This window comes from Cupressus sempervirens, chromosome 4 (genome assembly GCF_028749045.1).
Source record: "Cupressus sempervirens isolate cs-2001-9-10 chromosome 4, ASM2874904v1, whole genome shotgun sequence".
NCBI lineage: Eukaryota > Viridiplantae > Streptophyta > Pinopsida > Cupressales > Cupressaceae > Cupressus > Cupressus sempervirens.
Window position 1 is genome coordinate 692,427,108 of NC_143121.1, and position 14,593 is coordinate 692,441,700.

General features: G+C 37.1%; 1 protein-coding gene across 1 annotated transcript; it reads left to right on the plus strand.

Annotated features, from left to right (window-relative positions):
* The first annotated feature begins 9,047 nt into the window (after nucleotides 1-9,047).
* Nucleotides 9,048-14,132, plus strand: FAD2 (fatty acid desaturase 2). The gene is made up of 2 exons (XM_089826559.1): nucleotides 9,048-9,112; nucleotides 12,693-14,132. The coding sequence occupies exon 2, from the start codon at nucleotides 12,712-12,714 to the stop codon at nucleotides 13,840-13,842; it is 1,131 nt and encodes a 376-aa protein (XP_089682685.1). The 5' UTR covers nucleotides 9,048-9,112; nucleotides 12,693-12,711; the 3' UTR covers nucleotides 13,843-14,132.
* Nucleotides 14,133-14,593: the final 461 nt, after the last annotated feature.

A 14,593-nucleotide genomic window follows, 5' to 3' on the forward strand; every position in this document is an offset into this window, starting at 1 on the left:
TACTTCATAAGTATGCACTCTGTTAGGAGATTTAGTACAAAGACTGTTAAGTCTACCCTGTTAAAGGATTTATAAAAACTGATTCACCTGTTAGAATGAAACAGTGGATCTGAATACAACTGATTGCTGATAAGATCCGCTATGCTCTGATTGTCCTTGATATGACAGATAAAACATTTCTGCTCCAATGCTGACTTTGCTGAACACCTTCAAAATTCAGCTTACATGCTTTCGCACACATTCTTCACATTACATTTAGAATGATACAATACATTACATATATATACCATCCAAGTTAAAATTACATGCAATGGTCGGCTGAATAAAAGTAGACAAAATTTAACTGAGTCGGCCAAATAGCAAAACAAACTCGGTAGAACAAACTTCTTTGTTTACCGACTGAGCTCGGTTAACACTGAGTCCTATGTTAACCGACCAAACTCGGTTAACACTGCATCCGTCTTTACTCGGTTAATATTGAGTTCTTAATTAACCGACCAAACTCGGTTAATGCTGAGTTCTTAGTTAACCGACTGAACTCGGTTAATACTAAGTTCTATGTTAACCGACCGAACTCGGTTAACACTGAGTTCTTCTTTACTCGGTTAATACTGTGAGAAAAGTGTTGTCACTAATGGCAAATAACTTTATGCCAACATAGAGTTGATAAAAACTATAAAACTCTAGCTATTATAACTATTTGAAACTATGTGAGATGACCAAATAGTTTCCCATGTTCCAATGATAGCTATATAAAAAGGCAACATTGACTAATTCAGTGAAATTTAAGGCACCATTGACTAATTTAGATATGCAAAGATAGAGCATATAACAATGACTCTTTTTGCCGTGAAAGATAAAAGAATTTCTAAATACACCAAATGTTAAGGGATGTAATAAGAGAAAAATCTTTTTGAAAAAATTAAAAAGAAAAAGATATTTTCAATTGATGGACTAAAAGAGCTCTATAATGAATAGATCATTAGATACAACTTTTACTCAAGGTTTTACAAATGGCGAAGTGTGCTTGAGTTGGAGTATGTATGGGAGGAGGGATTTGTGATCGTCATTAGTTCACCATTGAGCATGACCTACATACATGGAGTGCTAAGTGTTATATTCATTCTCTTAAGAGACGGGTTCTTGTTAACCACACTCATAAAACATAGGTCAATAAGTTTGACTTGTCTAGACATTTGTCTATTGACAAATTGACACTCTTGCAAGTTATTGTAGATCAAACACACACTCCATGATCTATCATTAGAATGATAATTTATATTGTTGATGAAAAATATTCACAAAATCAAATCTCGAAATAACTCATAAATGATCTCATTGACTGTGGAAATTCACTGCTCCTAAATATAGAGTTGATAAAAACTATAAAACTCTAGCTATTATAACTATTTGAAACTAGGGGAGACAACCAAATAGTTTCCATGTTCCAATGACAGCTACATAAAAAGCCAATTACCGCTCATAAAAAGCCCAAAAATTGATAACACATGTACAAATAGCTTATCACACATATTATTAGTTCATCATTTTAAAGTTTTCTTGGTTGTTGATTGGTTCAGTTGTGCAAAAAGTACTATTTTTTGGGTGAGCAACTATTGGGGGGTGAACATAACAAATTTTGGGTGAATGTTTTAAAATGACACTTTTAAATCACCTCGCACTCTACAATTTCTACAGAGAGCTCCGTAAATGTGAAAAGTCGAAAGGTTAATTTTAAGCTCTTCATTCACCTATAGAGGTTCACCAAAAAATTGGCAAATTTTGATTTGTAGATTAAGAGTTCTAGGTGCCCGAAGTCAACCTGGGTAGCTACTGGGTCGTCTCCCCTATACATCTAGTAAACTTTCATATTATTATCTTTAGTTTTTGGATGGTAGTTTCTCTGAAAATACGGATGCCTAATGTTGGCTCCCGATTTAACAGAATTTGAACAACTAAGTATGCAAGGTAAGAATGCGTCTACGGGCAGCTATCTCTAATAACAGACACAATTTACCAAGAACCTGGGCCAACTATAAGACTATACTCCTTCTGCACTTCAGGCTCTGAAAAACCTAGGTGGGTGAACCTCTTTAGATCTGACATATGGAACTAGTGTAATAAACATAACTAGGATCTATAAAAGTAGATGAAACCCCCAATTCTTCTATGCTTAACTAGGAGATCACAAGCATGAAATAGCTAAGGACATGACTCATGAAACTGGAAAGCTAAGTGTGGGTTATACTTTGAAGACCTTTCAACATAAAATGAAAATGATTTAATAGATTGATGACAGCAAGACCCAGGTATGAGCAACAAAATTTAATGATTCTATTTGTGATCAGTGCCTTATCTATTGGGCAATTAAATGAATTATAACCATACATCTCCTAGAAATCTCAGACATATTACTACATCCAGATCTCTGATCTATCTTTCACCTTGTGAATAGATATCTGCATCAAAATGAATCTCATACTCAAAATATCCCATCATGAAATCAGTAAACCTAGTGATAAACACCAAGCGGTTACATGGCTCTCTGTTCCATAAGCAAGGTATTTCAATCACATACATCACTAAATGAGATGTAACCTAATCTATGGTCTTTGATCATAAACTAGAAAAGATTACAGATCCACAAACATGAGACAAGATTTAGACTAAATTTGAAACCATTGCTGCTCTTTATTTGCTTTCCTTGAAACCAAATACCTGAAAGATGTATAGAATAGTTCATAAATCACCTAACAGACATGAACTATTTGCCTAAAACTCAAAATGTTGTTCAATACAAGAAGAAATGCTAAAGAATGGTTTCTCAGTGCAAAAATTGGAACCCTTACAATGTATCAGAGAAAGAAAGATATAGACAAGAAAGAAATCCTGGATCTGATCTTTACTTGACAATTGTCCACTTGAAATTCAATCTTCTGGCAATTGAAAACTTCTTCCTTCCTTCTCCCATCTTGATCTAATTTTGGTTTCATCATTACTGTTATTGATCTGAGAAATATCTCCGTTGAAATGATGAAACCTTGATGAGTCATCAAAATATTTGAAAACCCGTTGAAATGCTTGGCAAAAATCGGGTTAAATTGAGTGAATGTGAGAAAAGTGAACTCCAACCGCATTCTTACCAAGTTTTACTGATCCTCTAATTGGATTTTCAAATTTTACCCATTCCATTGAGAAAGCCCCAAAATTCACGTTTTTGGCTATAGCTCAAACCAGGAAGAACCTGTGCAAAAACTGACTTCAAAAAATGGAAAATTTGGATTCTCACGATTCCAACGGTATATGATAAGGCATATCTAGCCTCTCGAAAATGCCTGAAATCTTTGTTTGAAAAACAGTCCCCTTTGTTTGAAAACTCAGACTTGCAACATTTGATTTTAAATTTTGGAAAATTTAAAATATTCTAAGGTTAGAACTTTATATTAAAATCCTTTCTGATTTTTTTGAAAAACTTTCACGGGCATCCATTTTGCATAAAATGATTTAAAAAATATTTTTCATTGGCCTTCACAACTTTTCCTACCCTTTGAATCTGAGGTCAAACTTGGTTTGACCGGCTTAATGACACATGCCATTCATTGATTGGATCGCCTATTCTGCATACTTGCCACATCACCATGTGCTCTGGGACCACTTGTCATATGTCACTTCCTGATTCTCCTTCACTATGTCACTATCTAACTCAACAATCACCACGTCATTAGCGACAGAATGACACGTGTCATCTTCTACCACGTGTCATTGTCAGATTCGTCCACCTCATCTGACTGCCACATCATCACCTGAGCAAGTACACAACATCATCACCCAACCTGGACCCACTGCCACATCAGCTCTACCTCACTCCTACCAAATCAGCCTTGCTATCTTGCTATAGTTAACTAGCGAGCATCTTTGCATGGCGAGGAAACGACAACCCTCCGATCGGGACACTTGTCATCATCTGGGTGCATCTGGGTTTTTGGCGCCATGTCATCATGTTTGAATTTTTGTTCAAAATTTCACATTGACCCCACCCCACGTCATGCTGATATCATCAGCATTTAAGGTCAGATTGGATGGGGCCCCTACCACACGGGCTTGGCTTTCCAAAAGCCTTCTCTTAATTCATTTAGCCTTTTGTGTGAAAAGGTATTTAAAGTTTTGAAAACCTCTCAATCTGGCGAATGTGGGATAGTACTTTTCACCTCCCTGTGACTGCAATTTTTCTTTTTGTTAGCGTGGTGTGAGCTTCATTCTATTACTTGCAGGCTGGAGCTTTGTCTTTTTATGCTATGGATGATTGCATTTACATATTCTTTTAACTACGCAGACTTCTCTTCAAATCTATGACTTATATCTTTGCTATCGAAACTATCCCTTTGTTTTAAAATCACTGCCTCTATACTCTGACTGGCAGCTTACTCTCTTTACGTTGTCTTCAACTTATGGCACCCTCCTGGCATAAATGGCTTCATCTATAAGCTGCCACACATTTGTGACCAACATCCTTGATGATATCTTTTCCTATTCAATGTTCTTAGCAATAGGGAGGCGTTCTAATGCAAGCTTCCATATTTTGCATCATCGTGAGTGATCTGGTTGGTGAAACTCATTAACACACGTGATAAACCTATGTATGGCTTCATCAAGATCTAAAGATCGATTAGATGCCAGCATTATTATGCCTTCATGTCGCTCCATCTCTGTTTCATAGTCAACGTCTTCATATGCTGCATGCTTAAAACGTTGCCTCAGTTATAATCACCTCCTCTTATTTGGTTTGGTGGACATGAGCTCCTTCCTTCCATAGATCTGTCTTGGCGTGAGTCGTTTCTCTTGTTATAGCTGTTCATGATGCCTTTGACTCTACATGATGTCTTCACATCTGCCGCAGCCTCTTTGCCTTTTGAATGGGTTTTTGTGTTTGAGATGTGAGCTTCTAAATGCCTGTGGCTTCAATTAGTTGCTGTCTCAGCTGTAAGCTTTCCCTCATCGTAACAACTTCTAACACCTATGGGATTGATATTTCCCCAATATGTCTCCATTTGTGGATGTTGAATAGGATCTACATAAACTTCACTAGTACTAGTGAGCAAGAAGCAGGTCCCAATACGTTTTGCCAGACCAAGCCTATTCAATGTTCCCATCACATTTGTCTTGATTGCAGGTTGCTCCATTATGAACGGGCTCCTCCATTTGTATTACTGCGGCTTTCTCTGACTTGCATGGTGATCTTCATTATGCTTTGACTCCTACGTGGACTGCCTAATAGATTCGCTATGGCTTAATATAAAAAACATGGAACCTTCCTTGTAGATGCCGTCCCCTCCTAAAAAACATGGGCTCTTCCTTACTGTTTGGCGCAGGCATGCTCTGTCATTCTCTTTGGTAGACGTGGGTTACTTCTTTTATTATCTACTGACTACTCCCTCCTACCTTGCTTGCTCTAGCTTAGCGTGGGTATTTTCCATATGTGGGCGGCCTTTTTTATGGATTGGCTTGGTCCCTTTGCTATGGTGTCTCCCTGGTTTGCTCTACTGAATTGCAACCCATGTCTTTTCTTTATCAATCATGTGGGCTCCTTCTAATGATTGCATGAGGATCATTTTACAACGGCTTGTTTTTAATACGCCTCGACTGTTCCTTGTCTTGGGGATTGGCCGGTTGCTCGTGGGTGTTCTTTTGCTAAGATATCTGCTAAAGCCACAAATTGTTATACTTTGACTTCTCTCCATGCTTTGATTGCACAAGGTTTCTTATTTTAAATAGCTTCCCTTGCCTCCAAATCTGCTCCTGCTGATTTGCACTTTCCTATCCCTGCGTAGGAGGCTCTTTGAAAATCACACGGCTATCATTCTTAAATTGCATGTACATCTCCACAAGGCAAAGCTCAAATATCTCATATAACTTTACAAATGCCACTTATAATTTACCCATATCTGAAACAATTCGGATGCCATAACTAATTTGTGAAATTAGTCGAGCCTCAAGCAGGTCTGGCTAAAAAAAATTTCGTTTTTGGGCGACTGACTTTGCCAATTGATTCCATAAGCATCTTTCATTGATTAGGCTCGAATTTAACCCTTACTGCATCATTGAAAAATCAACTGAACTCATTTTACCATTTATTTGCAAACTATCAAATATGCGTTAGGAGGTCTCTTGACTGGCCTTAAAAACTGACTCGAACCACTGACCAGGCTCTAAAAATTGGCACAGTCACTCTTTGTTCCACATACCTTCACCCTGTCGAATCTCGTCTCATGACAAATTCGAGGTCAAAAGATATTCACTGTCAAAGTGACCCTTTTAGAATTACCTGTGAGTAAACACGTTAGAAAACAATAAACTGGGTTCAAAATTGACCTTGAAAATTGGGCAAATTAGCACATGGGGAAACGAAAACTGGGACACTCATTCTCTGTCATGAGGACATTACGGATCTACGATTTAGGTTCATGACGAATAACAGGGCGTAAATGGCGATCAGTCAAAGTGGGCTACTTAGAATTTTGCAAACTGGACATGCTGATAGAAAGCATTTTTTGCGAATGGAGTTGACTTGGAAAAGTGTGAAGACGGATTCCTCAAGACTTGAAAACTGACACACTTAAAGAATTTTCAGAGGACACAATGGTACAATCCATTTGATCTTGCCAATTACAAATTTCAAGTTATAACGCCACGAACAGGGGTACCAACAAATCTGCAAATGCTGACACAGTAAAAAGTTACAAATTGCATTTGGAATCACGTTTGAAAACTAATCAAACGGATTCATCATAAGCTAAAACTTGAAACATAAAAAGTCTTTGACGTCTACAATGCAACGCAAAAGAAAATTTCTCATTTTGGTCAACTGGTCAAAAGTTTTAACTCGTCAAACAGGGCTACCCAGAATTAGGAATCAATTGCAAAATTATGAAAACAGTAATTGACCAACTTTGAGAGATTCAAAACCTAATCAAATAGACTCGAAACAACTCAAAATTTGAAACATAGGTTCTCAAGTATGGATATTAGATACTCCCAAAGTGTTAAGTCTTGAAACATTTTTGGGTGTGAGATATTCATTAGCAAACACAGCCTCCTGTTGCTGTTTGACAATAGGGCAGAATTGCAAAATTTGACAAATGCTTGAAACAGGACTTCGCCAAATAGCTCAGAATGATGATTTATCTTCATGGAACAGGTAGACGGGCTGAATGGAAGGTGTTAGAAACATTGAACACCTCTGGGGCTTCAATGGAATAGCCGGGTACAACCAGGTACTTATGCATTTTAAAAGTGTTTAAGGGCTTGATTTTTCAATGGTGCTCAAAATTGACCATGCAATTTTTAGCGCCAACACCTAATATTTTCTTTAAGCTAGTTTTTGATAGAGATAGATTGCTCTGTAAATTTTACATCATTCACTTTGATGGTTAATCTTATGTTACTATGCTTCTGATGTACTTATTGTACCATAGACCAACCCCTCTTGTTACTAACTTTTATCAAAAACTATTTGAAGCTACACTTGAGAAAAAGATTGACCTAAAACCCAACATTTATCCATCGCCAATAGTATTAACAATGGTACTAAGTTGTCGTACTCATCAATTAAATTAGATTGCATAACTTCCCTCGTAGAGACAAAGTGCGAAGGGAAAAAGAGTTACAAAGGTTTGCAAACCCGAAACAAATAAAGACAAGAGTCATGAAACATGAGTCAATGAGTTTGACTTAACTACACAGTTAAATGCTGATAGCAATATCACAACTTATCACAACTTAACTTGTTGTGGAAAAATATCTCCTACTTATCAATTAATGAACTTAAGGGGCTTTCTAATGAATGGTTCATAGGGCACAACACTTGGTGAATGTTTTGCAAATGGGGTTACAAGCAGAGTGAGCTTAATCGTGGAGGAAACTCCATAATTAAGCGCACTCAAGTTGGAGTAGGAAGGGTGACCTCTTGAGAAATACAAAGCTTCACCTCTGTAAACATAACCTAGATCCAATGAGTGCTAAGATGGATCCTTAGAAATCACTCCTCATGAAACTTGACTCAATGAATTTGACTTTGATTTAGAAAAATATCTCCTACTTTATTGATAATGGATTCCCATAATCCCTCCCACTTATCACAAAATAGGAAGGAAAGAAGCACATAACCAAGTCCCAGATGTCAATTTCGAGATCCACAACAGGTTAAGAAAAACAGCAGAAAGATGTGTGGCAGCATTTCATTGGTGCGTGCACGATGCAGAGAATGAGATTATGTGTAGTAAAAAGGAAAGAACATTTTGCAAATTTACCGGCTAGAAAAGAGTCCTCAATCAAATTCGGCAATCAAATTTCTTCAGAAATCGGGTCAAAATAATATATGCAGGTCATTTTCAAAGATTTCTTTAAAGAATTTAGACTCTGAATTTAATACGTCTGTTAAAAAATGCACGAATAAAACGTAAAGAGCGCTGGTCTTTTCAACAATATAGTGTTGAATAAATATATTTTGATTTTGAATCAACCGTGAGGTCCGACAACAGCGGGCAATTCGGGTTCTTGAAAATATCCAAGGCACTTGTCTTCCTCGTCATAACGTTAGGTTTCACGTGCCGTGAAGATTCCGTGGAAAGTTGCACGCTTTTTAACCGGCCAAAAATGGACCCCCTTTGCCGACGCCACGCCTTGAGGCTGACGATGGAAGAAGCAAATTAACGTTGAGACAAATGGACGGCAGAGGTTCTTTGTCGTTGAGATTCTGACGGCTAAGATGCCTTGACATGCAGTCTGTTTAGCTGACCCAGCCCTAGATTTTTACCAGCTGGAAATCGGTGTTGGACTTGCATGATAGAAATATCTAACCGTTAGATCCGAATATTCGCATCTTTATATCGCGTCGTGAGCTCCCACTTCTTGGCCCACTTGGACTCTTGCCGGCAGGCCACATGAAGAATGGGAGCTCCGAGGCAATGTGATTTTGTTTTTTCCGATTAAAAAATTGTCATGCAAAATTTGAAGAGCTTATATCAAGGAGGAGGGAGGAGTGAAGGCGTAAGAAGATTTGTGAGGAGTTTGGGGTTGCAGGAGGATCCCCATTGTTTTTCCCTTCGAGCAAGAGGTAAGAGCGCTGTAATTTGAAGGCGAAAAGCCCTGTTCAATGATATATTTTGAATGCAGAGTCTTTGTTTTTGAGTTTTTCATATGTTTCCACAGTCTTTCAAGGTGTTAGATTGATTGATTTATACCTACGATCTGCCCTTTTTCGCTCGATTTACTGCTTGTCAAGGTTTTTGCTGGCTTTTATTGTGCTCGATTTTGTGCCATGTAATCAGGTCTCTTGCTTTTGATAAGGTTTGGTTATTTTAGAAAGAATGCGAGTATTTGTGCTTTAGATCTGTTCAGCTTAAGGCGCTAACCTCCTATTAACCCCTTATGTATTCGATATTTTATCTGTCTCATTGTTTTTAGAATGTTTTTTTTCTGTTGAATGCCGAACATTTTATTATTCGATCTATTCTTTTGCCCTGGTGGTTCCAGTAGAATGCGTTTGCAAGCAGAGATTAGACCGTCAGATTGTGAGTGATGTGTTTGTATTGTATTTGCCGGAAGTTCAGCGATTATTGCTTTCCTTAGTTTACTATATAGTGCTTTGCTTTTAATGCCCAAATTTGGACGGCTGAAAGCTTGAAGGACTCACAAGCAATGCCTTTTTCAAGCGATGCTTTTTCATTCTCCAATACGTTTTTTTATGCATCTACTCGCCCGCTGTTTTTTTCATAACGATCTTGTTGCTTCAATCTTAAGATTGATTGGGATTTTCACACGTTTTTTTTGCCGGCAAATGAAGAATTAGATGGTGCTTTACAATTCAATTACTCTCCTTTGCAGTTGCCTTCGGCAAGACTTTGAGACATTTTCTTTAAATGTTATACGGTACTATTTGTTTATTACTGCGAACGGACTTTTGTGTCGATATCCAGATCTTAAACCTTTTGCAATTTTTTTTCGTTAAGATTGACCTCTGGTTATTATAATAATCATTTTCTTAAAAACGACAAATCATAACAGGAATTTCTATTTTAACGCGTTGTAGCCAGCATATGAAGAATTCCATGCCGTTTTACAATGCAATTCCTCTTCCTTGAAGTTGCTTCGACGCGACCCGGAGATATTTTCCTTAAATGTTCTTCTGTACTATATTTTTAATGTTTCTTTCAATCGATTTCCTATTCTTAAACCTTGTAATCGTCTTTGGGAAAGACCTGTGGCTTACATTATAATAATTGCTTTCTTAGAAAGGAAAAATCATTACAAAAATTTCATTCTTAGCAAGCAAGCTTCCTGCCGTAGCTTCTCTTTTTCTCCATTAAAAGACCTATTCAGCTCGTAATATTCTGTGCGTATAAATATTCCATTTTATCAGTCATTTAGGCCTCTTCAAATTGTGCTGTGATTTCCCTGGAAGGTATTTTGTCAAGTTTTTCGATCTGATCTGTCTTTGACCTGTCTTTGTGCTGGACGGTTTGTCGCTCTGGGTATCTTGCCAACCGTTCACTCCGTTGCCGTTTGGCTTCTACCGCAGTGACAGCTGTAATTGGGTCAGGATTGGCATTTTGTTAACGGTAGGTTTTTCCGGGTGACAATATCACAGTTGCTTTTTTGTCTCAATATGCGTGTTCTGATCCTGGTCTAGGGGTTCAAATTCACTAGGGTTGCAGAGACGACAATCTTCTTTAATTTTTTAAAGCCTCTGTCTGGCCCACCTGACCGTTGTGGGGATGCCAATTCTGACCATTATTCCTTTTCCTCCCGAACAAACTACATGTCAAATTCTGGGAGCCATTGTGCAACTTCACATGCATTCACTTACTTTTATTTTTTTTATTAACAGAGACCTCTTCCGTTGAACGAGGTACCAAATTACTCTAAAAGAAATTACTTTTCAAAAATGCCTCCAATTTCTTTTTACTTTTTCAATGGGTATAAAAATTAAAAATGAATTTGATGGCGTCTTTTTAAATGGAAATTCACCTGCTTGCTTTTAAAATTATATTAAGGGGAATTTATTAACACTCTTGTTCTACAATAGTCTGTCTGGTCATGAAGTCTTTTTAAATGGAAATTCACCGGCTTGCTTTTAAAATTATATCAAGGGGAATTTTATTAACACACTTGTTTTACAACGGTTGTCCTTCGCTTTGATGCCGCTCTTCTATTTCAGGTGACTGGGCCTTCAAAAAATTATGGAGCACCTGTTTTTCTAATTTTTATAAAAATATTTAAAATAATACTTTCAAAATTTGGAATGGGTTATTTTAAAGTTATCAAAGAGAGTGTTATCTAATATTTTTTTCTTAATCATTATATAAAATTAATCATTATATAAAAATAATAACTGTTGCTTTGAAAAATTAGAACGTGTACTTAAAGGTATCACAGAAAGCGTTATTTGAAATTTCTGCTCTTCTAATTTCTGTGCTGAAAAGTTAAAGGTAAATAATCGAAAAAATTCTGTAAATTACCAGAGTGTTATCTAATATTTTTTTTCCTAAGTATTATATAAAAACAAAAGCTGTTGCCTTGGAAAATTAGAAGGGGTACTTAAAAGTATGACAGAAAGCGCTATTTGAAACTTCTGATCTTCTAATTTCTGTGCTGAAAAGTTTAAGGGAAACAAAATAAAAAATTCTGTAAATAGTAGTTAATCTTTTACAAATTTCTAACTCCTCAGAATGTTATAGGAACTGCCTGTAGAGCTTATGAAAAACGGTCAGGTCCTCCGAAGTTTTCGTGTATCCTTATTTTTAACTTTTTATGTTTCAGGAGGTTCTAAGTCGTATGATATAATAGTTCTGAACCTCCTTTTAAAATAAAGCAGTTATGTTTTTGGATTTGAAAGGTCAAAAATTTAACGTGTAATTGCATTTTTTTTGAAACTTAGTAGTTACATTCAATCAAGTAGGTAAGTTTTTTATGGTACCACTGATTTTCTTCTAATCTCCTTGTTAGATTTCATTTTCACTACAAAATGTTGGTTGTCACTGAAGATATGCTCTAAAATTTATGAGACAACAAATTACACATTAAAGATTAGCATAAAACTGCAGGGTAGAACCGGTATACCATCTCTGTAAAAGCTTACATTAATTTTTTTAAAATACTGATCAGGGTTTTCAGGGTGAATTGATTCAATTCAATATAATGAAAAGACTTCCGAATCAATAACTGTGAGGAAATTTATATTAGAAGTTAAATTATCTTTCTTTCTCATATTGCCTAAGATTTAATACCGGGGATAGAGAATATTGCCTAATATTTAGAATCTAAATACCGGGAGAAAAAAATGTTGTCTATTTGCAACCATAATACTCCACTATTTGCTTTGGTTAGGAATTGCTTTTTCACCACAACGACTGAGTGGCCCAAATGATCGAATATTGGGAGAGAATTTATTTTGTTACCATTTTACTCTTACCAGTATGTGTGCTACAAATGCTTCGCTTGTAAAGATTTGTGGCTTTTTCCCCCTTTATTTGTGTTTCCTTTTTCCCTTCCAAAATTTGTCCTCGATATCTGTTGCAATCTTCTAGTAACTTTATACTTGATAGTATCCTTGCTTAATAATTTGAATCCCTGATTTGTGATTCTTCATTCTTATCTATGATCGTAATAAGTGCATTTTTTGGTTTGCTTTGCAGGTTACTTTCCTTTCTGACAATGGGTGGTGGAGGGAGAATGACCCTGCCACCAAACAGGGAGAAAATGGGGAGGGTTCCTTCTGCAAAGCCACCGTTTACCCTTGGTCAACTGAAAAAAGCAATTCCACCTCATTGCTTCAATAGGTCTATGACTAAATCATTCTCATATCTAGTAGTTGATCTTGTAATCACTGCTTCGCTCCTATATTTGACAACTTTCTTCACCATGGGTGGGTTGCTGGGATGGGCAATGTGGCTTGGGTATTGGATAGTACAAGGCTGTGTGCTTACTGGTGTATGGGTTATTGCACATGAATGTGGGCACCATGCGTTCAGTGACTACACTTGGCTTGATGATACGGTCGGATTTGTACTGCATTCATGGCTTCTTGTGCCATACTTCTCTTGGAAGTACAGTCACAGGAGGCACCACAGCAACACGGGAAGCTTAGAACGAGATGAGGTCTTTGTTCCTGTTCCAAAGGAGGAACTGAAATGGCCATCCAGTCTTGTAAATAATCCTTTGGGAAGGCTCATCACAATAACAGTTGTTCTGACTCTAGGGTGGCCTTTGTATCTGGCCTTCAATGTTTCAGGAAGAAAATATCCCCGTTTCGCCTGCCACTTTGATCCATATGGTCCAATTTACAACAACAGAGAGAGACTACAAATATTCGCTAGTGACATTGGTGTACTGGGTGTGGCTTATTCCCTCTATCTGCTGGCTTCAACATTTGGCTTGCTTTGGGTGATCAAGGTTTATGGAGTCCCGCTTCTGATTGTGAATGCATTCCTTGTTCTTATCACATATCTGCAACACACACATCCAGCACTTCCTCATTATGACAACTCGGAGTGGGAGTGGCTGAGAGGCGCACTTGCAACAGTTGATAGAGATTATGGAATCTTGAATCATGTCTTCCACCACATAACAGACACACATGTTGCACACCATCTGTTCGCCACAATGCCTCACTATAATGCCATGGAGGCTACCAAAGCTATTAGACCAATTTTGGGGTCCTATTACCATTTTGATGGCACCCCTGTATACAAAGCCGTATGGCGGGAGTTTAGAGAATGTGTGTATGTAGAGGCTGACAGCCCTCAACAAAGTGGAGTTTTCTGGTACAGAAACAAAATAGCATAGCATAGAGTAGCAATCCGGAAGCATTCCTTGGATGTACCATATTCTTTGGTTTCGATAGGATTTGGCATCATCGCTTTAAGGAGATTTGCTTCCATGTGGAATGGAAGGGTATTGTGTATGTCATAGATAGGGCTTTGACCTCCAGTGATCTGATTCTAGAACAAAAACTAAAAAGTTTTTATGAAGAATCAACCGAGAATAATTCCTTTTTATTCATTGTTGTGTTCAAATTAACTTTCTTTATATGTTACACCTTGGGGTTCTGTAATGAGATTCACTTAGTTTCAGCATTGGGTTCAAGACGTTTAGCAAATGGTGTTTTGCAAAGTTTGGGGTTTGGCTTTTTTCATCATCGTGACTCTTTTAATAAAAAACTTTTTCAATAGTTTCAGTACAGGGCTTAAAACTCTGTTGCTAATCGTGCTTTTCAAAGATCATGTGTTGACAATTGAAATCTTCTGATCTTATTGTTAAATTTTGCCATCCCTATTTTAATTGTTCTCTTGCAACTTGACTATTTCGATGAAGTTAAACAATTAGGTTTTATTGAATATTTGAAATCTTCTACCTTATAGTTAAATTTCGCCATCGCTATTTTAATTGTTGTCTTGCCAACTGAATATTTCGACGAAGTTAAACAACAATTAATTTCAATGAAGTTAAACAATTAGGTTTTAATGGAGTAATATGAAATTTGATTGCGGAACAGAACACAGCTCTTGTGAAGTAGTAGTAGTAAACATAACTATCT

Coding starts and splice junctions, on each gene's coding strand:
- FAD2 (XM_089826559.1), top strand. CDS start 12,712: ATGGGTGGTGGAGGGAGAATGACCCTGCCACCAAACAGGGAGAAAATG.